The 24655-nt window shown below is 40.2% G+C and overlaps 1 protein-coding gene and 1 long non-coding RNA gene across 2 annotated transcripts in view; one reads left to right on the top strand and one right to left on the bottom strand.

Annotated features, from left to right (window-relative positions):
* Positions 1 to 5: 5 nt before the first annotated feature.
* On the bottom strand, positions 6 to 599 carry LOC307046898. Its single transcript, XR_013810277.1, has 3 exons — positions 342 to 599; positions 202 to 254; positions 6 to 121 (listed from the first exon to the last, which is right to left on the bottom strand). It is a non-coding gene; the product is annotated as an uncharacterized lncRNA (long non-coding RNA).
* A 10021-nt stretch (positions 600 to 10620) lies between these two features.
* Positions 10621 to 24655, top strand: part of ltk (leukocyte receptor tyrosine kinase) — a 58088-nt gene continuing 44053 nt past the window's right edge. The window contains exon 1 of the mRNA XM_079693256.1: positions 10621 to 10809. Within this exon, the coding sequence (XP_079549382.1) occupies positions 10758 to 10809 (52 nt within the window). The 5' untranslated portion in view covers positions 10621 to 10757. The remainder of the gene's footprint in view (positions 10810 to 24655) is intronic.

Here is a 24655-nt window from a genome sequence, read left to right as displayed (position 1 = left end):
AGATACTCGCTTTATACTCAAAAGGAGTTAAAAGTTTTATTCATACAGAGATTATAGACAACTTTAATCTGCATATGGATGTCGTCCTCTGTTCAGTGTCCCCAATCTTAGACTGGACTTCCTGTTGAGAAAATGTTTAGCAACGTTAGTCTTATGACAAGTTTTGAACAAAACAAATACCATAAATAAATACTCATTAACCTTGGTCAGCAATGGAAACATCTGATGCATTGTGGGCATGAAGCCATTGGATTCTGAGGTGGAAAAAAACAATAACTTAATAATGAAAAAGACTATACTATATTTAAAAAAAAGCATACAAGTTAGCATAAAAGTGATACCCCATACGTCTCCTTTCTTGGAGCCATGCGTCCTAGAACAGCAGTCACACATGGAGCTCTGCATGGGGTCATCCAGTGTCACGATTCTTATGTCATGTCACGGTTTTAGTTTGGTGTGTCTGGTAATGGGTGTTTTGCTGTTTGGTTCTCCCTGTCATGTTTTCCTCCTTGTGTATTGTCTGTTCCTTCTCCCTGTGTTTTCCTCCCTGTCGTAAGTTTCCCTGGTGTGTCTGATTGTGTTCCCCTTGTGTGTCTCCTGCCCTCATCAGTGTCAGCCCCGCCCCTGATTGTCCCCACCTGTGTCTTGTTATCCTGTGTTTAAATTCCCCTGTCTCCCAGTGTTCAGTGTCAGTTTGTCTGGTCTCTTGCCATAGTCAGGTCTATGCTCTTGAAAAGTTTTGTTCCTCACTATGTGAGCGATTTTCCTTTTTTGTTCTCATTTTTTGTCATCTCATCCTGAGATTAGTTAGTGACCATTTTTTGTTCATCTTGCTTGTTTTGGAAAAGAAGTATTGGTAAGAAGTATCTTACCAATACTTTACCTCTGTCTCCCGGGTTGTGCAATTGGGTCCTACCTCCTGAGTGCCTGAGTTCTTAACATCCAGGAGTTCCCATCTGAGGAAGCAGCATCGTTAAAGAGCATCTTGCAGGTTTTTATTTATTCTACATTTATGCTTAAACTTGCTTGAAAATTACAATTTAAAAAAAGTGAATGCAGGATTCGATATGTTTTACGAGACTTAAGGGCAGGAATTCAGAGGGAAAGGAGCCATTTTGAGCTCTGCTCTTAAAAACGGCTTTTTTTTAAGGTCATACGTCAAACGCGTCATATTACATCACGCAGGGGACACATCTCCGCTCTCTGACCGCGGGTATAGTAGAGTTGCGTTGAGTAGAGCGGTTGTGTTTTAAGCGGTTATGTTTTAAGGGGCTGGTATTTTTCGGTAGTTTTACATTGTATTTCACCATTTGTAATCATGGTGCAGTATTGTGTTTGTGCAGGTTGCACAAATACCAGCCTGTCAGGACATCGAGTCCACAGTCAAAAGGACCGGAGCTAGCGTTCGTTCCTGGGTGCGTTGTGCATCCACCTCCCTGCAGCACATAATTTTCACAGCTTTATCAGGAAACCGTATTACTTCTCTCTCCCCCCTCCGGTACACGGCACCGTAAGAAATTGCATTAGGTAACGCTGTGGTGGCTGTACTGCTCCAGCCGTCTCCTTTGTGTTTGTTTGTTTCCCCCTGTCCGTGTTGTTTGTGTGTGCGTGGTGGCTTTCACTCCTGGCTCCCGGCTCAACCTCCACTCACCTGCTGCAATCAGCTGTGCACCCTCCCCGACTACACACCTGCTTTCCATCAAGCCATTTACAACGACATATCAACGGAGGCTCCACAACCTTTCTCCGCCAGATCGTCAAGTATCAGCCGTATCTCGCGTCTCTCCTCCGGTACACAGCACCGTAGTGTGGAGTTGCATTAGGTAACGCGAGATACGGTTGATACTTGCGCATTAGTTTCTGTTATGGATCAGTATCAACATTCCTGCCAGTAACGTTACTATATTATCAATGCTACTTTAGTTATAGCCTGATATATGATAGCTAACTTCACAATGTTGTGATGTGACGTTAGCTAACATTCTGTAGCTAACGCCGGTCACTCACCAAGATAGCTGCCCAGTTCTCCACTGGTTCTCCTCACACCACAGCTCAATTTCTCTCCGATGGTTGTTATTTCTTCTAATCCTTGGCTGCTCCTGGTCTCTTGGACGCCTAGCAGGCTCCTAATTATAAGGTTGTGGTCCGTCATATGCATTCGAATATTCATGTTCAACTTCTTCTGTGTCGAAACTAGCATTGGGATCCATGTTTATTAATACGTTACACCGGCCGCTCTCACCCTTGTGTCCCCCGTGTTACGTCACACGCGGGAGGTCACGTGACGAGGCTTTTTTATGCGGAAGTGAACATTTCTTACAAAAACGACGCCAGATGTCACTGTAGTGTATATTTCTGTAGATTTTTTTTGAAAATCTAGTGTATTCATCATTTTCCTACACATTTATTCACAGGTGTCTTTAACCTGGAAGTTGCTCTTTAAGGCTCAAATACATCAGCATGGCTTTAAAACATTTTGTATACACAGAAGAAAAAAGCCGTTATAAAATGGTATGATGTTTCCATAAAAAACAAAAACTGGTAAAATTATAAACATCAAGTTACTGTAATGACCAACAGATATATTTCCATCAGTGCAGAAAAAGGTTAACATTTTACAAAAGCTCAGGGCTTTTTTTTTTGTATAAATCTCATTGGTTGGCTAATCATTTGAGTGCCCCTCCTTTTAAAACAAATATATTGTTTTCCCCAAATATTTTACAATCATCATTCGTCACAATTGTTGTCTATCCTTTGTTAGTTATCAGGAGATCATTTTTACAGATATATAAAAAGCACAATACTGATCAAAGTACATGCATTGATCTACTTCAAGTTGGATATGTTATGCTAAAATAAGCTTGGCTAATGGTGCATACTTGTTGCACATGGCATCATTTGCATTCATCATATTAAACTGCTCGGAAGAACATTCACACACTTCCAAAATATCAAACTCTTCCCTTACCACTAATTTTCCTTTAGATAGTGGCAAGTTTTCTTGCTCTCGCTTAGAACTTCAGGATCCCATGCGAGCAGTTTGCAGTGAATGTAGGGGGGATGACATTTGCTGAACGAGCAACACCTGTGAGAGCAGGGCAGCATCTGTCTACTTATACTGTGATGTCATTTCACATTCAATTTCATTGTAGAGTTTTCAGTTGGATAATTTCTAGTACACTTATTAAAGTACATTTTTATTTATCTGCCTAATTGTTTATTTTTTTTTATTCTACTGAATTTATTTTTCAACAATTACCTGATTATTTCACATACTACTCTAATTATAAAACAATATAACAATTCAGATGAAACTACTTACTGTAAATGCAATTTTCTAAAATCAGCCCAAACAAGCTTCCAAGTCAATTTATGCCTACATGTTAGTAAGTCAGAGATGTGCAACTACATTTAACTTTTTGTTTAAAACATTTTTTTATAAATGATGCCCTTTTTTCTCGCTTGAGCTCCCGCCCCCCAAATTCTCTGTGCACGTCTCTGCAACCAACCAAACACATTCTCCAAACATGCCACTCTATTTAAGCTGCCAGGTCTTCCTGCCTCTGCCTCGCTATGCTGCTGCTGCCACTGCTGTGCTCACTTGCTATTGCTACGTTCATGTTCGTGCTGCTGTGTTTCATGTTGCTGCTACTTGCCTGCCCCACCACCACCACCCCAGCTCCACCCCAGCTTCCACCTGTAGGCTCGGGGGATAGTTATCTAATCACCACTCAATGTTATTTGTAAATCTGTGGAGTGATGAGGCTCGAGCCTAGACGCCAAACTCAAACTATATGCTGCTTATCATAAACATATTAATAACACATGAGTTGTCTGACTGAAATAATTATATAAGTGGTTGGACAACTTTGTTAACAAATTTCTAATTACATTTATTTTCAAAACATCAAGTCAAAATTCATTACTTAATGAATCACTTGATCTAAAATCAATATGAAATAGGTTTTAAAAGCATCTGAATGTCTGCTTGCTGTGGATTTGTGCATTTAGTTACCAGTAGTCAATCAATAAGAAACCCTATCTTTATATAAACACTGCTGGACTTAACATTATTATCAAATGGAGAAAAATAATCAAGACGGCATGGTACAAGTTAGTAAAAATGTCAACCTCTGCATTGTGCAAACTTAACATTATTTTTGTTTTCAAAAGTGCACGTGTTTTGCACGTCCACCAGTGATTCCTAACAATATATAAGTGCAATTTCTTTACTCAGACACCCAGCCGCACGCTCCTCTGCAATACTGGCTTTGATATCTGTTAGACAATTTTGAAAATCCTCTTCAACAAAGGGGCTATGTGTGTTTATGTCTGAGCAGCTAATTAAAAACACATGGCAGCATATAGCCATAGATGAGATCTTCTTTTATGTTCGGAACACAGAACAACCAGCAATCTAACCTTAGAAATGTATAGGCTACACAAAAAAAAGCTTTTTCTTATATTTTGTAGAGGAGATTTTTCCCTTTCATCTGAAGAAAAAAAGAAGCTCATTATGACATTGAAAGGCTGAGTTATTTTTGCTGAAACATAGCAGTTACATTACCAGTCTTTTAAAATTGGAGTCAGCTAGTTTATAGTTAAACTCAGCTTTCCCCTCTCCACTGAGCAGAACATTGAACCTAGATGGCATGCAGTTTCCGAGGAAGTGACGCGCTATATATTGCCGCAGTTTCGAGGGGATCGTCCATGTGATGCTTATGGAGTCTTTTTCACTCTGTACTCTGATTTCTGCAAACAAATCATTATTACATATTTCCCTACATTCCCCAACAAAAGCAGATGTTTTCCATACATGTGCTTAGAATACCTGCATTGGGGGGCGCCAGAGAGCTTCAGGGGAGGCGAAGCGTGAGAAAAAAATAACGAGAAACAGTTAAATCTAGCTAGTTCACTCAGCTAACTTTATGCGAGCAGCAACATGGATCGATTTTTAGTGAAATTACCTAAAGTGAAAGAGGAGACAGCGTCTGGCAGAAAACGTCAGCTTTGTTTTGAAATAAAAGTTGTGGCTCATCGGACATTTGAGAGAAAATCCCTAATGTCCGAGTGCAAGTGAATGCAGCACAAGACGCGAGCCGCCTTGTAACCCCTCCCCCGGTTCTGGCGCGAGCAAGGAAATGTGATTGGCGGCGATTTCATTTGAACGTGACGGCGCATTCGGAATTCGGACCCCAAGTACACGGAAGGAATGAGGTATTTGCGGTCTACAATGACAGAGAAGAGACTGTCAAGTTTGGCTGTACTCGGCATTGAATCAAAACGCACTAAAGCTTTAAATCTTAATAAGTTTGTGAGGCGTTTTGCTGAACAAGATGTTAATCGCCGCATTCAGCTGACCTTACGTGTGTAAATATATATTTTTCTTTGTGGGGGTCTGCCCCCAAAAAACAGTTGAGTCCTGAGAAAGTCAAATAAGACTGTAAAACTACACTGCCCAGCCAAAAAAAAGTAACCACTTTGATTTAACTAGGCCAGTAGGTAAGGACTTTCCACTGGATAATAATACCCCTGCATTATAGCAACAACAATAATAATAATAGCAATAATAATTGGGAGGGGGGGGGGGGCACGGCTGTTCTTATGTTCTCTGAGGGGAGGCTCACCTTCCCACACTTTGAAAACCCCTGATCTAGATCACAAGAGAAGTGGCACAATTTGTAGACTCCCTGCCAAATTAGCTGAACGAGCAACACCTGTGTGAGAGCAGGGCAGCATCTGTCTACTTATAGACAAGTTTACGCGCCAAACCACGGGTAGCGCCATAACCCTACACAAATGCACTTCATTTCCGCCGGAAGTCTTTTGCACAGCGTCTGTCGGTGTAAACCGGTGTAAACAGTCAGACGGGCACTGGTGTAAACACAGCGATTTCGATGCTAACAGTGATGCTAGCTTGGGAACACGATTCTACTTCTTTGACTGGAGATGGCGTTACTCTCCCCCACCCGAATTCAGTGCAAAACTGGGAGGATAACATGACGACGTGGCCCAGCATAACGTACAGCAAAATTTGCTCCTACTTCGTTCAATCCATGGCAATAGATGGAAAAGCAATGGACAGTCTGAAGGCATATCATAAGGCTGCGCACATTCTACTTTGCCCACATGCTCCCGAAAATTGTTGACGATTTTGTTGAGGGAAGGTTACAGTTCTGCAGTAAATATCTCAGCATTTTAAAACCAAAATAAACTGCCTTATTTAGGTCATGCCCACAGGAGCCAACAGTTGTCTGTTGTTTACATAATGCACAATTTACATGATCTCTTTATGCTGTGCAATATATCATATGTGCCTGTACTGTTTGAGTGAAAATAAAGTTTGATGTAATTTCATTTCATTATTGCACTGTTATTGCATTATTGCATTTCATATGTTCCTTAGAGTGCTACAATTTCTTTTAACACAGTTCATCATTCATATTAAGCTCATACTGTACATAAATAACACTGAATTAATTAATTGTTGAGAGGAAACTAAAGAAATGGCTTCAACAAGAAAGATCACATGTTTAATCCTAACAGGTATTACAAATTAAAATATAAAAGCAGCCCACACAATTACATCACTATGAAAATATTCATATATAATATTAAAAAATACAATGCATGCAGTATTTGTTGTGTTTATCTGTATTTAATGAACAACATGGCTGGGTGCTGGGTGCTGGTTTGTGGTCGTAGCACTCTCTATCTAACCACTCGTTCAGGTGCTTTCTCGAGTGATTGCAACCAACTACCGCACACGTAGTTCCCGAACCACTTTTCTTCATGTTGTAATTGTTATATCCTCTTTGTCTCTGCGATATCAGTGCTTTGTCGGCACAACGGAGCTAGCTAGCAAAACAAACCCAGTCCGCCAAAACGGAAGTGCATTGCATCGAAGGGAGGAGTTCAGGATGTAGAGCGGAAACGGCTCAATAACTTGTGTATACTGGGATGTAATTTCACATTCAATTTCATTGTAGAGTTTTAATTTGGATAATTTCTAGTACACTTATTCAAGTACATTTTTATGTATCTGCCTAATTGCTTCTCTTTTTTTTTATTCTACTGAATTTATTTTTCAACAATTACCTGATTATTTTACATACAACTCTATTTATAAAACAATACAACAATTGAGATGAAACTACTTAAAAGCAATTTTCAAAACATCAGCCCAACCATAACAAGCTTCCAAGTCAATATACCTATATGTTAGTAAGTTAGAGATGTGCAACTACATTTAACTTTTTGTTTTAAAACATTTCTTTATAAATGATGGGAAGTGCCCTTTTTCTCACTTGAGCTCCCGCCGCCCAAATTGTCTGTGCATGTCTCTGCAACCAACCAAACACATTCTCCAAACATGCCACTCTATTTAAGCTGCCAGGTCTTCCTGCCTCTGCCTCGCTATGCTGCTGCTGCCACTGCAGCCACTGCTGTGTTCACTTACTATTGCTACGTTCATGTTCCTGCTGTGTTTCATGTTGCTGCTACATTGCCTGCCCCAGCTCCACCCCAGCTTCCACCTGTAGGCTCGGGGGATAGTTATCTAATCATCACTCAATGTTATTTGTAAATCTGTGGAGTGATGAGGCCCGAGCCTCGACGCCAAACTCAAACTATATGCTGCTTATCATAAACATATTAAGAACATGTGAGTTATCTGACTTAAATAATTATATAAGTGGTTGGACAACTTTGTCAGCCAATTTCTAATTAAATGTATTTTCAAAACATCACGTCAAAATTCATTACTTAATGAATCACTTGATCTAAAATCAATATGAAATAGGTTTTAAAAGCATCTGAATGTCTGCTTGCTGTGGATTTGTGCATTTAGTTACCAGTATTCAATCAATAAGAAACCCTATCTTCATATAAACACTGCTGGAATTCACATGATTATCACAATAATAATCAAGACAGCATGGTACAAGTTAGTAAAAATGTCAACCTCTGCATTGTGCAAACTGAACATTATTTTTGTTTTCAAAAGTGCACGTGTTTTGCACGTCCACCAGCGATTCCTAACAATATATAAGTGCAATTTCTTTACTCAGACACCCAGCCGCACACTCCTCGGCAGTACTGGCTTTGATGTTAGACAATTTTGAAAATCCTCTTCAACAAAGAGGATATATGTGTGTTTATGTCTGAGCAGCTAATTAAAAGCACATGGCAGCATATAGCCATGGATGAGATCTTCTTTTATGTTCGGAACACATAACAACCAGCAATCTAACCTTAGAAATGTATACACAAAAAAAAGCTTTTTCTTATAGTTTGATTTATAAAAGTAAAAAAATAGTTTTTAAAGTTAGTTGTTTAAAGTATTTAAGGATGCTATTTGACTCCTATTTTGGAAGGAAATACCATATTTATTTCCTTACATAATCTGTTGATACAGATTACAGTTTATCTCGATTTCTAACACACAAAGTATACATAAAGCATAATCATTTTAACTGATTAACTGACACTCAAAGAGCAAAACATCGCCTCAGATCTCCAAAACTCTAAACACGTTTTCAGCTTTTCACAAAATTTGCAAATCAACTGGCACTTTTTGCAAACCACTGCAAGACACGTAAGACACAGGCATCTGACATAAAGTCACGTGTTAGCACATACATAACACTGATATCAAAATGCCTCACGCATGGACCAATGATCAAGAAACACGTTCCACCTGACCAAACACCTGGTAGCATAATTGTTGGCTCATCAATCAGGATGTTAGCACTATAAAAAGACCACAGGTGAGTACTTTCTTACAGCAACAATTGAAGCCAACATGGATGCAAGAGCAAGAGGAAGAGCTGGGCTGAGAGTGAGAGGAGGAGGAAGAGGTGGGGTGAGAGTGAGAGGAGGAGGAGGAAGAGGTGGGGTGAGAGTGAGAGGAGGAAGAATGAGAGGTAGAGCTGGAGGGAGAGGATGTGACCAAAGAAGAATTCTCTAATGAAATTAAATGTTATCAACCATGGTTTGACGATGAGAAGAGAGAGGCTGGACAGAGGGTTCAGCCTAATCTAAGCCGATGTGCTGTCGCCTCTGTAATCCGGGCACTTAGACTTGAAAACAAGTTAGTTACCAGTTTATAGCTCTGCATAATTCATGATATATCAGTGCTTATATCTGTTGTGTGAAACGTATTTACTTCATTACTGTAATTGAATTGTTGGCATGTTGCTTATACTAACTGTACACAAATCCTGCACAATGTACTGTGGTAGACTTAATTTTTATGCAACACAGACACTGACCAACCACTATATCTTTGTTGTTTATCTGAAGGACTGAGAAAGACAGAGGTGCAGGTGGAAGGCTAAGGATTTTCAATGAGGCACAGGAAGCAGCAGTTACAAACTGGGTTTTGGCAAACAATGCCATCCCACTTAGAGAGATCCGAAGCATAGTAACCATGTGATGCATGTTGCACAATGTTATTTTTGAATAAAATATGATTTTTTTCAACGACTCATTTGTATTTCTTCATTTACTGTATTTCTGTATACTCAAGCAATCTTTCTCTGCAGAAACCTCTATGTACACAGTATAGCCCATACAAGATGAAAGTGCTTTAGATTATGCTCAGCATAGTGTAGTTGGGTGGTCAAACATGAATGAAGTGTGTTATATTTGGTGCAAAAGTTTTCATTTGGTAAGTGTTTATGTAGTTTTGAGTGCAGTTCTTCAGTTAGCAGGAGAAATTAGGTGTTTTGCACTTTGGGTGTGTGGTTTTGTGAATTGTGTTTAGTGTTCTGAGAAACTGAGCAATTAAAAAAAAATGTGTGTTAGCAATCGAGAAAAACTGTAAATCAGTAGTTCCCAGCTTTTTTCCTTGAGGGCCCCATTTTTTTCTATGGGTAATATTTTAAAGATGTTTACCAAATTTCAACTAAACATTCCTGCAAAAATAACAAACATCTCTCGATATAACGCAGTAAAGTTTAACAGCAAACTCTAAATGATCAAAAGTTGAAACAACTTTTCTCTTTAACATCTTTAACAGAAACTCAACATTATGAGCTCCATGACAGAATTTATTTGGGGTTTCTTTAATTGGACACTAGTTTTAGTACTGGTTGTACCTAATAAATAGTTTCCTAATAAACTGGCAATGCAGGGCCAGTAACATGTTTTATTTATTTAGTAAAAGGGTACATGTGGCAGGATAACTTTCATTAATCATAGAAAGAAAAACCAACAAAAAAGTTAGTTCTAGCTGTTCCTGCATGCACCATGTTGGATAATGGATAAAAAAAAAAACAACGAAATAGAAAATGGTGTCAGTTTAGTCCTTTATTGATAGACCTGTATCATTATGCTGAATGCGCAAGCTGGTATCACTGCACAGATACTCTCCAAACGGAATTTTAAAGTGGAGGATAAAACCTGAGAACATGTCTTTAGGACCAGGAGACATCATGACTGGTGAGTGGTGACAAACACACACACAGAAAAGGGGGGAGAGAGAGAGGGGGGAAAGAGAGAGAAGGGTGGGGGGGGGGGGGAGAGAGAGAGAGAGAGAGGGAGAGAGAGAAAGAGAGAGAGAGAGTTTGTCGTCACGGAGCTGCAGCAGCATCAGCATCACCAGAATGAGTAAGAGTGCGCAACTTGGAGGAACCACTACACTGTCCGGAGGAGCGCGTTCGGGGTCGGAAGCCTGTTTGTGAACGTATTCATGAGGACGTAAAGGGGCCAAAAACTACACGGAATCTCTGTGGACCTGTCGAAAAACGAGAGCCATGGATTTTATTAAAAACTACAATACTCATCTCTCCATCGTCATTTTGATAAGTAAGTACTGTAATTCACTTTTATCTAAATTGTTTTTTTGTTTATAAAAGCAAAGGGAAATGTTTCTCCACAGTTAAACGTTCCCATGTTAAATCCCTTATTATTTTATTGTGCTTTAGATAATAAAAGTAAGCACTTTACAAACAATATGCAGGTGTGCATAAACATGTTACATCAAATTCAGCCGTTTTTCTGAATTAATATGTGGTCCATCTGCTGCTGCGGTAACATCAGGAGTTGGGATCATTGAGATAAACACTAGGTGGCGCTTTAGTCAGGTGCCTTTTAATAGAATTGCAGAAGAAGACGAAACGAGGTGAGGAAAAGAGCGTCGGGCGAAAATCAAATTGGGGAAAAGGTAAACAATTATATTCATTTCGTGTATTTATTATAAAGTCTCCATAATGTGTAATATGATTTCCGGTGCTGCAAGTAAACCGGAAGTGCACTGCTTAGTCACTACTTGCTTAATGTTAATCATGATTAATTTGCTAACTTTCTTGCATTTTGCTATTATCGATACAAAAAAGTGACCACACAAACACTTTTTAAAACATATTTTCAGTTCCCCCCCCCCACATTCCTCATCGTTTTCCCCTTTTTTTGCACAAATTGAAAATGCACACACGTTGTGTATACACGTTTTTTGGATGCAAACCATAGCCTGCAGGCCTAAATATAGATGCAAACGCACCTACAATAAGTGAATAAGTTGTTCTGATACACAAAAAGAGGATCACCAGTTGAATATGTAGCCCAGTAATTAGCCACACACACAGCCACACACACAGCCACACACACACACACACACAGCCACACACACACACACACACACACACACACACACACACACACACACACACACACACACACACACACACACACACACACACACACACACACACACACACACACACACACACACACACAAGTCCGGGTGTCAAATTCCCATTCGAGGCAAGCAAGCATTGGATTTACAGTAATTCACAATGCAGCACTTCTACAAGACTTGGCAGGAAAGTGGCTCTTCAACTGCTCTCACAATTAGTGGGTTTAAGTGTTTATGGTAACAAGATAAGAGGAAACTATTATCTTTCTATTCAGAAATGAAGGTAGCGGGTAAATGTTCATTTTGTTTAAAATCGTACCCTAACTGGAAAACACATTGCAGCATTTAAAAAAGCTACAACATCCCCATGTGCTTTTCACTATGACATCCCCAACCTCCTTTAATATTTTAATTATTTTGTATTTAATCTAAATGATATTGTTTATCCGAAAGACTTTCTTTATTTGTGCTTGCTGTCCAGATCCAAACTGAATTAATGTCATATGATTGAGTGTTTATGACCAGCAGTGGCATTACATGTGGGCACATCAATTATGATATGCTTAGTTTGCATTCAACAGAGCAGGCTTATTGGCGTCACTGTGACTTTATGTGGCTTCAAATGTTCCCACGGAGCTTGTTCGTTTACCTCTTAGGCGTACATGTTATGGCCTGATTTTGGTCACCTCATGCTACTGCTTGTTTTGGAAAACTGTATGGTAGATGCACATGAAAACTGTCTGGTGGATGCACATTTGTACTGTTTCATTCAGGTTTATCCCACATTCTACATTCTTTGCATCCATGGTCTTGCATCTGCTGAGAAGGAATACTTTATTCCACAGGCTTTCCCAATAAGATGAATGGAGATTCCCTATTTCACATATCTTCAGCAAGACCATATTTTATTTTGCAAAGGGAGAGGAGGATTGCGTTTCTTGGCTCTACCCCTCTTTGGCTTTAAGCAGCACAGAGGCTGCACCAGTGGCTCTTACTGCAGTCAATCCCACTGACAGGAGAAAACCCAGGGTGAGCTTTGCCAAAACTCAGTATTATGTCAGTTCCCCCCCCCCTCTCTGTTCCTGAGTCGTCCACAGCAAGCAGCCTAGTTCAGAAGCAAGTGAGGAACAGTTCTCTCATAAATGTCCTTGAGATTAGTTTGAACATATTTGCAGTGGTAAATATATTTTCCAGTAAGGAAAATGAATTACCTTTAAGTTACCTTTATGTTCTTTTTTACATTACATTACATTGCATTTAGCTGACGCTTTTATCCAAAGCGACTTACAATAAGTACATTCGACCAGGAAGATACAACCTTGAAGATAACAGAATCATATAAGTACTTCAGGTTTCATAGAGCCAAACATTTCAAGTGCTACTCAACTAGCTTTAGATAAGCCAGTCCTTTATTAGCATACAAGTGCTTTGTTAGTAATTCTACCGCTCACAGTGGAGTCGAAAGAGATGAGTTTTCAGTCCGTGCCGGAAGATGTGCAAGCTATCTGCTGTCCTGATTTCAATGGGGAGCTCATTCCACCATTTTGGAGCCAGGATAGCAAACCCACGTGTTTTTGCTGATGGGAACTTGGGTCCCCCTCGCAGTGTGGGTGCAGCGAGCTGTTTGGCTGATGCAGAGCGGAGTGCACGTGCTTGGGTGTACGGTTTAACCATGTCCTGGATGTAAGAAGGGCCAGATCCATTCGCAGCATGGTACGCAGTACCAGTGTCTTGAAGTGGATTTTAGCAGTTACCGGAAGCCAGTGAAGGGAGCGGAGGAGCGGCGTGGTGTGGGAGAATCTTTGGAAGGTTGAAGACCAGACGAGCCGCTGCATTCTGGATGAGCTGCAGAGGTCGGATGGCACATGCAGGTAGACCAGCCAGGAGGGAGTTGCAGTAGTCTAGGCGTGAGATGACGAGAGCCTGGACCAGAACCTGCGCTGTTTTCTGGGTCAGCTGGGGACGTATCCTCCTGATGTTGTAAAGCGTGTATCTGCAGCAGCGGGTTGTAGCAGCAATGCAGGTGAAGGACAGTTTGTTATCTAGGATCACACCCAGATTCCTTGCAGTCTGAGTCGGGGAAACAACAGAGGTGCCGATGTTGATTGTTAGGTCAAGAGTGGGACAATCTTTTCCCGGGAAGGAAAAGCAGTTCAGTCTTGTCAAGGTTGAGCTTGAGGTGATGAGCAAACATCCACTGAGAGATGTCAGCTAGACAAGCAGAGATGCGTGCGACGACCTGGGTCTCTGAGCGGGGAAAGGACAGAATTAATTGGGTGTCGTCAGCGTAGCAGTGGTATGAAAAACCATACGGCCTAATGACTGATCCGAGCGAGTTTTTGTACAAGGAGAAGAGGAGGGGACCAAGAACAGAGCCCTGAGGGACCCCTGTGGTTAATTGAAAAGGGTCGGACTCGGACCCTCTCCAAGTTACCCTGTAGGTGCGGTCTTTGAGGTATGAGGTGAGGAGGGAAAGTGCAGTGCCTGAAACTCCAAGTTTTTGGAGAGTGCGAAGGAGGATCTGATGGTTCACTGTGTCGAATGCAGCAGACAGGTCCAGAAGGATGATGACAGAGGAGAGGGAGGCTGCTTTAGCAGTGTGCAGTTCCTCAGAGACAGCAAGGAGAGCAGTTTCTGTTGAGTGACCTGCCTTGAAACCAGACTGGTGTGGATCCAGAAGGTTGTTCTGATGGAGATAACAGGAGAGTTGTTTAAAGACAGCGCATTCAAGTGTTTTAGACAGTAAACCGGAGGAGAGAGACAGGCCTGTAGTTTATAACATCAGACGGGTTGAGAGTGGGTTTCTTTAGGAGAGGGTTTACTCTTGCCTCCTTGAGACTGTTTGGAAAGTGACCAGAAGTTAGAGAAGTGTTGATGAAATGGGTGAGAAATGGTAGAATATCAGGAGCGATAGTCTGAATGAGGTTTGAGGGGATAGGGTCCAGAGGACAGGTGGTAGGGACGGGCAGAGGTAATGAGGGTAAGAACCTCACTTGGAGAGAGAGGGGAGAAGGAGGTCAGTGTGTGGGTGAAAGGAGGGTCTGGTGACCCAGTGGTGAGTAAAGGTGAGTCAGAAAAAGAAGAGTGAATATCATCAACCTTTTTTTCAAAGTGGTTAACAAAGTCGCTTGACAGAAGGGAGGAGGGGGAAGGGGCTTTGGGGGGTTCTAAGAGGGTGGAGAAGATGGAAAATAGTTTTTTGGGGTTGGAATAGGAAGATTGGATCTTATCTTGAAAGAAAGTGCTTTTTGCCTGAGAGATCGAAGCAGAGAAAGAGGAGAGGAGAGCCTGATATTAGGAGATCATCATGGTGTTTGGATTTCTACCGTTTCCGCTCTGCTGCCCGAAGGATGGTTCTATTAGCACGCAGTGCATCATTTAGCCAGGGGACAGGAGGGGACTGACGAGCCTGCCGAGATGTGAGAGGACAGAGAGAGTCCAGAGAGGATTAGAGAGAAGAGTTTCTGCAGCAGAGTTTGGAGGCAGGAGTTGGAACGAATCAGAGGAAGGGAGGGTTGAGAGCACCGATGAGGCAAAGGTAGAGGGGTAGAGGGAACGGAGGTTGCGGCGGACGGGTGCAGGATGAAAAGATTGTTAGTTATTAGTTTGTTATGTTTGGAAAGGGCTAAAGAGAATGAAATGAAGAAGTGATCGGATGTGTGGAGCGGGTTTACAGAGAGGTTAGAAGTAGTGCAGTTCCTTGAGAATAATAGATCAAGGACATTGCCAGCTTTATGAGTTGGTGGGGATGGAGACAATGAGAAGGCAAAGGTGGTTAACAGAGATGTTAGTTCGTCTATCTTCCCTGTCTGGAGGTTGAAGTCTCCGAGAAGTACAGCGGGAGGGCCAGTTTCAGGGATGTGTGAGAGGAGATTATCTAATTCCTCCAAGAAGTCCCCCAAGGCGCCTGGTGGACGGTAGAGAACAACAATGGTTAATTGTATAGGATGAGTTAATTTGACGGCATGGAATTCAAAGGTGGAAGGAGTGAAGTTAGGTAGCTTGAAGAGGGAAAAGCTCCAGTTGGGAGAGAGCAGGAGACCAGTGCCACCTCCTCTGCCAGTGGGTCTGGGTGTATGGGAGAAGGAATATGCTGTGGAGAGAGCTGCTGGGGTGGATGGGTTGGATGGAGTAATCCAGGTCTCCGTGAGAGCAAGGAAATCCAGAGACTGCAGGGAAGCGTAGCTAGAGATGAAGTCAGCTTTAAGAACAGCTGACTGGCAGTTCCACAGGCCGCCTGAAACTAGATGTTGGATCTCAGTGGAGCATGTGGGATAGACAAGAGCAGGCCGGTTATATAATTAGGAGATACACGGGGCCAGTGATAATTGCGAGAAGACACATGAACAGGAATGGAGAAAATACACATGATTATAGCATGAGGGGCTAGAAAACCAAATGAAATAAAATAAAACACCAGCGATACTTAGCTCAATCAAAGTAGGATTTGCCTCCCACAGGACTCCAATGTCTTTGTCAGTCTTCGTCTGGCTGAAGCTGACGCTCCAGGAAAGAGCTACCTAAGATGGACACCTGATTGCTGAGTTCTCACAGCTGTGGGGCCACGCCCCTCTAATTAGTTAACTCTTTTCAGCTGATGGGCGACAGCAGAGTGCCCCTGCCTATTGTAATGCAGGGTTGAGGCGCGTGACCCACTGAGACCTGTGTAACAGGTTGAGTTGAGCAGATCTGAGATTTAAAATCTCTCAAAAGCACTGTTTTAGCTACAATAACTACAGAACAATTATACAGATTAGAATAAATTAAACAGAGAAGTCTATTTATTGTCTATTTTTATTTTCTGATTGCATTGAAAAAGAACACTTTGTTCTACTCCAATCTTCTGCATATGGATGTTCTTTATTCTATCACAGTTTAAAAAAAAACGCAATATATTGCCTCGTATCCCCTTAGCCTCCCCATGATGCCTATCGTTTTGCCAGATTCTTGCAAATACACAAATGAAATCATTTTGGTCTATTTTTCAGCCGGCTTTCATATAATAGACACACTGGAGGTTTTGGTCTTTTAGACTGTTAACATTTCCTTTCTCCCTAAATGCCAAGCGACATCTTTCAAAATGACACATAGTGGAGAACTGCCAAAGTGCAACTGTGGCATTAGTCATTACGATAAAGGGCTTCTTCAAACCCGTAATCATGTTGTTCTTTCTTCCAATTAACCCATAAGTGTCCCTAGGAATGAGGATAACAAAATGCTTTAGTTATCTGGCAACACTTGTTTCAAAGGGAGTACAAAATCCAATGCTGTCTGTAGGTTAATTGGTAACAAAAAGCTGAAAAATACACAATTTAGCTTGGATTAGAATATTTTAGCTTTTAGTGTTATTGAAGATATTGGCTGCCTGACTGCGACTTACATAAATGGATTTGGGGTTACTTTAGTCCTTCATTACTAATTCATACTGACACCACCAAGGCTCTTAGTTAATGATTGTGGATGTATGACTGCAATGGAAATGTGGGCTTTAGATGTAAATATCACAGTGGCTCAGTAACTGAAGGTTTGATTTGATGCCTGACTAAACAGCAGCAGTGACTGTCAACATCATTAAAGGTGTGTGTGTGTGTGTGTGTGTGTGTGTGTGTGTGTGTGTGTGTGTGTGTGTGTGTGTGTGTGTGTGTGTGTGTGTGTGTGTGTGTGTGTGTGTGTGTGTGTGTGTGTGTGTGTGTGTGTGTGTGTGTGTGTGTGTGTGTGTGTGTGTGTGTGTGTGTGTGTGTGTGCATGCACGCACGCAGGCTTAATATAAACTAATCATCCATGTTTATTTTGCACCCCTGAGTTCCTATGTCTAAAATGTTAAAAAAATATATCTGATCCGCACTCGATCCGCAGAGCATGAATCTCATTAGCGCAGGAACTCACGCAGCGCAACACTCAAGTAATTCTGCTTAAACCAACTTCAGAGTACATGCTATAAAAATATATTTTAAAAAACACAAACCCACCTCAACCAACATTTACAAAGTTCAGTGGTTCAAACTCCAGCCCCTGCAGTCATCATGTTGAAGTGTCCTTGGGCACTTGACCCCAGATTGCCTCCGATGACACAGATGTGTGTGAATTTTAGTCCCTGCCTTTGTATGAATGTTTGTGAAGGGGTGAACGCTTACATGACATCAAGATTAAGATTTCGGGGTGTAACGGTCAGTGTTGGGACTAACGCGTTACAAAGCGAGAGCAGCAGCGCATTTGCAACTTGGAAATATAACCACTGTGTGCAGGACAGAAAGCATTGTCCACATCGAAAAACAGCAATGCCAATCTCCTGAAGCACCTAAGTAATGTACATGGGGCTATAAAACTAGTCGCCAAAGACCCCACCGTCTCAACCACCGGCAGTGACCAAGATGGAGCAACACCATCTACACAGCCAAAAAACGATTTTTTTTAAAATCGCCACATGTCACCCAGAGTCAACTAAACAGATTGATTGCCAGGTATGTTGTTGAGGACATGCTGCCCATCGCAACGGTCGAGTCTGTTGCCTTCAGAGAACTAGTCAGCAAAAAACAACACAAAAACTTGTATTTTTATTGTTATTATTTTTAAAGTAAAGTAACTTGTTACTAGTTACTTTTATAATTTAGTAACTAATAAAGTATCTAGTTACTTTTTTGAGAGCAGTAATTATAACTATTACTAGTTACTTTTTAAAAGTAACTTGCCCAACACTGGTAACGGTTTACGTATTCGTACCGAAAATATTCGGTATGAGCCCTGCGAATATAACATTAAACGTAAAAAGTGCAAACCCAACTCCCACTAGCATTTAAGCCTCCACCACTTGCAAAAAGTTCAGACCGAGCCAAAGCTATTACAAACGCCAAATATCCTTATGTTGCCATGTTAGCAAAGCGCTACCTGGCTGTATCTGCTACCTCTGTCCCTAGCGAGAGGGTGTTCTCCACAGACATTGTTAGTGCCAGCAGATCTGCCCTTTCGGCAAGCAATGTGGACAAGTTAATTCAAAAAACATGAAAATACAATGACAAGCAAGTCCTAATGTCAAACTAGTACAGTACAGTTCAAGTACAGATTATTTCAGTTCATCGAAATGCTGCACCTTAATGTTTATTTTCTTATATTTTGTATTTGAGTGTATATTCACAGTTTAATAATAATAAAAAACTCAAAACAAATATTTTATGTTTTTTGAGTAGGCTACTAGTACAGTGAAGTTCAAATACAGGTTATTTCAGTTCATCGAAATGCTGCACCTTAATGTTTATTTAATTATATATTTGATTTATTTGAGTTAATAAATTATTCACAGTTTAATAATAATTAAAAACCCCCAACAAATATTTTATGTTTTGTGATCATTTTTTCTGCTGTCCCGAAAACGTACGAACCGTAACCTAAAAATCAAGGTACGTACCGAACCGAAATGTTTGTGAACCGTTACACCCCTATGATTTAGGCATACTTTATTAATCCTTGTCCTTTACTCTGTTGTTATTTACATTATATCATACACATAGGCCCAAAACACACACATGTTGTAAAGCGCTTTGAGTGGTAGCAATTCATGGAAAGCACTATATAAATGCAGACTTTACGCATGGTGCCTAATTCGATTTAAGTTAGAATAATCTTATTGGTTGAATTTAGGAGTGAAATTTACCCTGATATGTGCTCAACTTAATCTTTAAAAAAAATATATATATTTGAGATCAAATGAAACGGTGAAGGTTGACCCTAAAAGAGCTGGGGGAATTGATTAGCATGAGCCTCTTAGAAGTTTGGGAATTAGAATATCTCAGGAGTCTGATGTGATGTGGTCTGAATATGATTCCTCAGTTTGCCTTTGTTTCTGTATACTTGTCTTTTTTATTTATTTTGTATTTAATCGTTTATTTGGGAGGGACAATGCACAGTAATGAACACTTAAAACATTCAAATGTGTCAAGCGTAACAGTGCCAGATTTAGCTTTGAGCTAATTTCCATCCGCAGTCCCTCAAATAAAACATTTAAGAAGTTTACATTTTACAAACATAGCAAAAACAAAATAAATGATACGCAAAAGGTGCAAAAGAGCAAGAGCAGCATACACAAGCATTTAGGACATGGTAGTACAATATAGCAGCAACGATATATAAAGTGCAAGAGAAGATACAAGAGCTACATAAAGTGCAAGAGGAGATTCCCCTGTGTTAAAGTGCATTTAGCGGTGATTGCACGTCTGTTTGTTTCTCAACCATTCTTTGAGTTGACCTTTGAAGCTATTGAGAGTGGGACAATCCTGTAGCTCAGTTGGGAGGCTATTCCAGAATGAGCTGCCTTTAATGGAAAGTACATTTTGTCCAAAAGTGGTCCGTCTGCGGTGGACTTCACTGTCTCCTCTGGTTTCTGACCTAGTGAAGCGTCCAGTGTCTTTTTTGTGGATGAGTTCCCCTAAGGGAGGGGGGGCCAGTCCATGTAAACATTTATAAATAAAACACATACTCTTAAAAGACTTAAAATTGTCAAAACTTAAGAAATTGTGTTTTTCAAGGATGGTACAGTGGTGGTATGAATATGGCTTTCTGTCAAACACCTTGATAGCTCTTTTGTACAGCTGTTCTATAGGTTTCTGGTTCGTGGCAAATGCAAACGACCAGTTTGTAAAACAGTATTCAATGTGGGATAGAATCATACAGTGGAGGTATGACTTTGCAGCATTGACAGTTAAGAAGGGTCTGATTTGTTTAACATTTTGAAAGTTGAATTTAATAGTATTGGATACTTTCTTGATATGTTTCTTAAAAGTCAAGTTCAAGTCTAATACGACTCCAAGATACTTGAAGTGGGAGACTAGTTCTATTACTGCTCTGTTTAAAAACACGTTGGATCCTTCAATTTTGACTGGTCGTTTACTGAACATCATGCATACTGTTTTTTTTACGTTTAACCGGAAGGAAATGTCTGCATAACAGAGAGATGAGCAGCCAGCTGTTTCAGGCCAACATGAGTTGAGGCAAATCTGGTCCGGAGTTGTTAAAATAAAAAAATGTGTATTATTCTTCTCATCTGCTCCTTTTACTCCCAGAAGAAATAGTGAAAAGAAACTGAGGCCATTCAAAACAGAGAAGGAACAATGGTCTCATTGATGCTGCCATGTGTACAGTACAGTATTAAGCGTTCAGGGTGTAACATTTCACAGACAATTGTATTGCCTTAAGATTGTTGGAAAAAGTCCTTCATCACACATATTTTATGTTGGATTTTAACGATTGAAAATACACAGATTGTCAAAAATCGAAAGAGACGTAGTTCTTCAAAGAAATTATTTCGTAAATCACCATAGAGATTAAGAGCTCCAGACACAGAGGAGACCACAGTTATCTGATAAATAGAGGAAATTGTAACAGGATGACTCCCATTGAAGAAAGGCTGACCTACAGTGGATAACAATAATATGTTAAAGCTCTCTCTCTCTTGCTATTATTATATACAGCTTAGAAATGTAAAACTATACGGGGTAAGGCTAAAGTGTTACCAATTCTTGTATGGACACGACAGGGATGGTGCTTATCATTAAAATATTACATTTCTGGTTAAGTTATTCTCAGGAACTGCTCATTGATCCAAATCATTGTAAAGGTGCCAGGCAAATGTCCCACAGTTGTCTAGCCTGATTTCATTAAAACAACAAATACAACACACATTACAACACGTTCAATTATATCAGCAAAGGAAAGACATTAGAAGCGGAAAAGGATAAAAGGCTAGAATATGGCAGCATCATCATCAAAGTAGGATCATAAAAAATAAAGTTCAGAAGACATTCGGCACAAACAGTCACACTTGATTTAAGGCATGAAAACAGAAGATTAAAACATCCGGGCAGCTGCCCTCCACCGTTTTTTATTTTCCTTATTTCGCCTAACACAAAGTTCAATGATGTTTTGTTTTGGAGAAGGAAATGCTTCAATTTTCACGCCCATATGTTGAAGAATACGTTTGGAGTGACTTGACATTGTGGAATGAAAATAGGCCACTGTCAGATGAAGCAAAAGGACACGGAGAAAAACAGTGTCTGAGGTCACATGTTAATCCATCACGAGAAACTCATGTTTTGCTTAATTCTGGTCAATTCGGTTATAGGTTCCCACTGACACACAGCGGGTACCTGACTCGTGGTTCATATAACGGTTTCAGAAAATAATAACACATCATAACAAATAATAAGTCTGGGGTAAATAATAAAAAAAGGCAACAGCAGATACGGCAAAACACCTAGAACGCTTTAAATATTCACACTTGTCAATCAAGAAAATCAGGAACAGACTGTGACTCTTCTGGTGCTCGTAAATACACAGTATGGCAAATTCTGCTCAAACAAATAAACAACATTTGTTACCAGGAAGCATTTAGAATATATCGGACCTTGTGTTTTCAATCTTCTCCATATTGCTGGAACATTACTTTAGCACACTTTCAAAGAGAATCTGTTTTAGATCCCCGTGCAGCAGATTTCAGCCCAGCAGGGCACAGCCAGTCATTCATAAGAAAGAGAGGTGCTGAGTCTGGTTGGCCACAGTGACGTTCTGACCTCATTTCTACCTCAGTGCTAAAATTAAAGAGGGAATTTGGCCACCTGCTGTGGCAATCAGTGTTACTAGTAAATATAGTGCAAAGGAGTGCATCTTTTTCAGCTAGGATTCCTCTGCGTAGCCAGAGGGCGAGCTGTTGATGCGGCTCAAAGACAGACCTACCTTGTTTCTTTGTTTGAATTGCAAGCTTGTTATGTTTTAATCAGCAAAAATGGCTTCCCAAAATAGTACTGCTGAGGATGTTATTGACTAGAATATTCAGTAAACTGCCAAATGAATGCAGTGTACAGAGAGGCTGAGGCTGGAGCTGAGTTAGCTTTGCAAGAGGAACTGGCCCTCGGGGACCCTGGGCATCAGAAGCTTGCGTGCATTGCATCATGGTACATGTAGGCAAGCCACTGCTCATTAACACTGATCAGATATCCATATAAAGAGGTTCACATTTTTCCTTTAAAACCAGAGTCTATGTTTGAAACCCATATCAGAGAGGAAATGAGTTCACATTAATAATGTATTGTGGGAAACAAATATAACACTAAAATATTTTATTTAATTAAATGATTGATTTGTGTGAAGCAGGCAATTTCGATTTACATTTGTTATACACAATTACATGTGATGCAGAGAAGAAGTATTGCTTGAGTATCATTTGGTTAATGGTGTAATTAATAATTAGGTAGGCAGTACGCAGTGCACAGAGATCGCATATGAAGTACCCAATATCTCAGTATATTATTTTGATCAGAGCCTTATCATGAGTAGAGTGTGTGCACATTATTCATAGACACTCCAGTTTGATCTCTGTGGAGGAAAGTCAGCACACCATTCCGAGTGGGAGAACGACTTTGTGGAGATTAGAAGGACGGTTTCATCCTCAGTGCGCTCCTCCTCAGGATGTTCACCAGACAGATGTCAGGGCGACCTCCGTACAGACTCTCTTAGTTGGTAGATTTACATCACATCACTAATTGGTACAATATAACGGTATACACGTTATATTTCTCCATGTTTGGACAACATAAAGCCTTGGAGAATTTGCAGTATAACATTTCAAAGATTGTTTAATTGACCTTGTTCTGATCTTCTAGCTCTATAGTAAATTGATTTTTTTTTATCCCATAGGGGGCAGCACAACAAGTTTTAAACGAAGCAGTGTCTTAAGTATAGCTTTTAAATTGATATTATGGTCATGCCAATTTCATCCAGCTGATATGGAGCACCATTAGAATATATTTCCAATATTTACTCAACGTTTTGCTTTATTTTTTGTTCTCTGCTTACTAGAAATATAAATATCTGACTCTTTAACTAACTTTATTCGCGTGTCGTCTGGTTGTGGTCAGCTAATTTAAGTGTAGATTTGGATTTAAGAACTCTTGTGCAGAAAACAGCTGACTGCTGTGCTGATGAGAGCAGTGGGAGTGAACCAAATGATACGATTGAGAACTGAAACAAAACCAGGCTAGCTGTTTCCTCCTGTTTTCATTGCGCTATGCTTGGTTAGCCTGATGCTAGCTGTAAGGGAATAATAAGAGAACAGACATGAGATGGCTATTCATCTTTTCATGCTACAGTTTTGGGTGTCTCTGTTGAAAATAGTCTACAGTACAATGTAAATGTTGTGTTACTCCATACGACCAGAATAACTGTGGAATTTATTTCCTGCTTCAACATCATGTTACAGTGACTGAATTGTGATCGACCAGCTGTGCATAAGATGTAAAGTTGTACAGCAATACACGAGATGGCTTGTAGGGGGGTAGAGAGATAGAGAGGCTGGTTTTTGAATCGTTGTGTACTTGTTCGAAGGGCCTTATTTTTGAACAATATTAACCTTGGTGGTGTGTATACCATTTGTTTATCCTTGTAGTTAAATTCCTTTGTCTCTGTTCATGACATCTTGTACTGTATATTGAGAATTGAGTAGACGCTAGTGTTGGTTTGCCCTGGTGTTTCACATGGGTAATTCTACATCCACCAGCCAGATGACATTAAACATCATTATTTCTTTGGTGTAATAGAATTTCCTGACAGGAAAACATTTTCCTGAGTTTCAACATTTTTCCAGTGAGGACAGTTTACTGAATTATCAGGCCAAATTTACCATGTCACACTCAAAGCAGATTTGTTGTCTCAGGAAATTCTATAAACCTTGGTAAACTGGCATCTTCCATCAGACCATTGTTTTACCCAATTGTTAGCAGAAAATTATGTTGTAATTGTAAACAAACTATACTGATGTTTGGGCATTATTTTTGCTTCAGAAAATAAGGATTATTGGTCTTTTAATGACCTGTCAATATGAGAGTGTCACCAGATAAAGGTAGATTGACATTTTTCAGTTTATTTGGATTGTGGATTTTAAATGTAAGGGCAGCAAAAGGCATGTATTTAACTTTAACTATATATTTATTTGTTGTTCCTTTCTGCTCTTTTCTTTTTTCTTCACTATTATCT

This window comes from Notothenia rossii (genome assembly GCF_949606895.1).
Source record: "Notothenia rossii genome assembly, chromosome: 7".
Lineage (NCBI taxonomy): Eukaryota > Metazoa > Chordata > Actinopteri > Perciformes > Nototheniidae > Notothenia > Notothenia rossii.
Note: the sequence above shows the minus strand (reverse complement) of the source record. Positions and strands in the feature narration are given on the sequence as shown.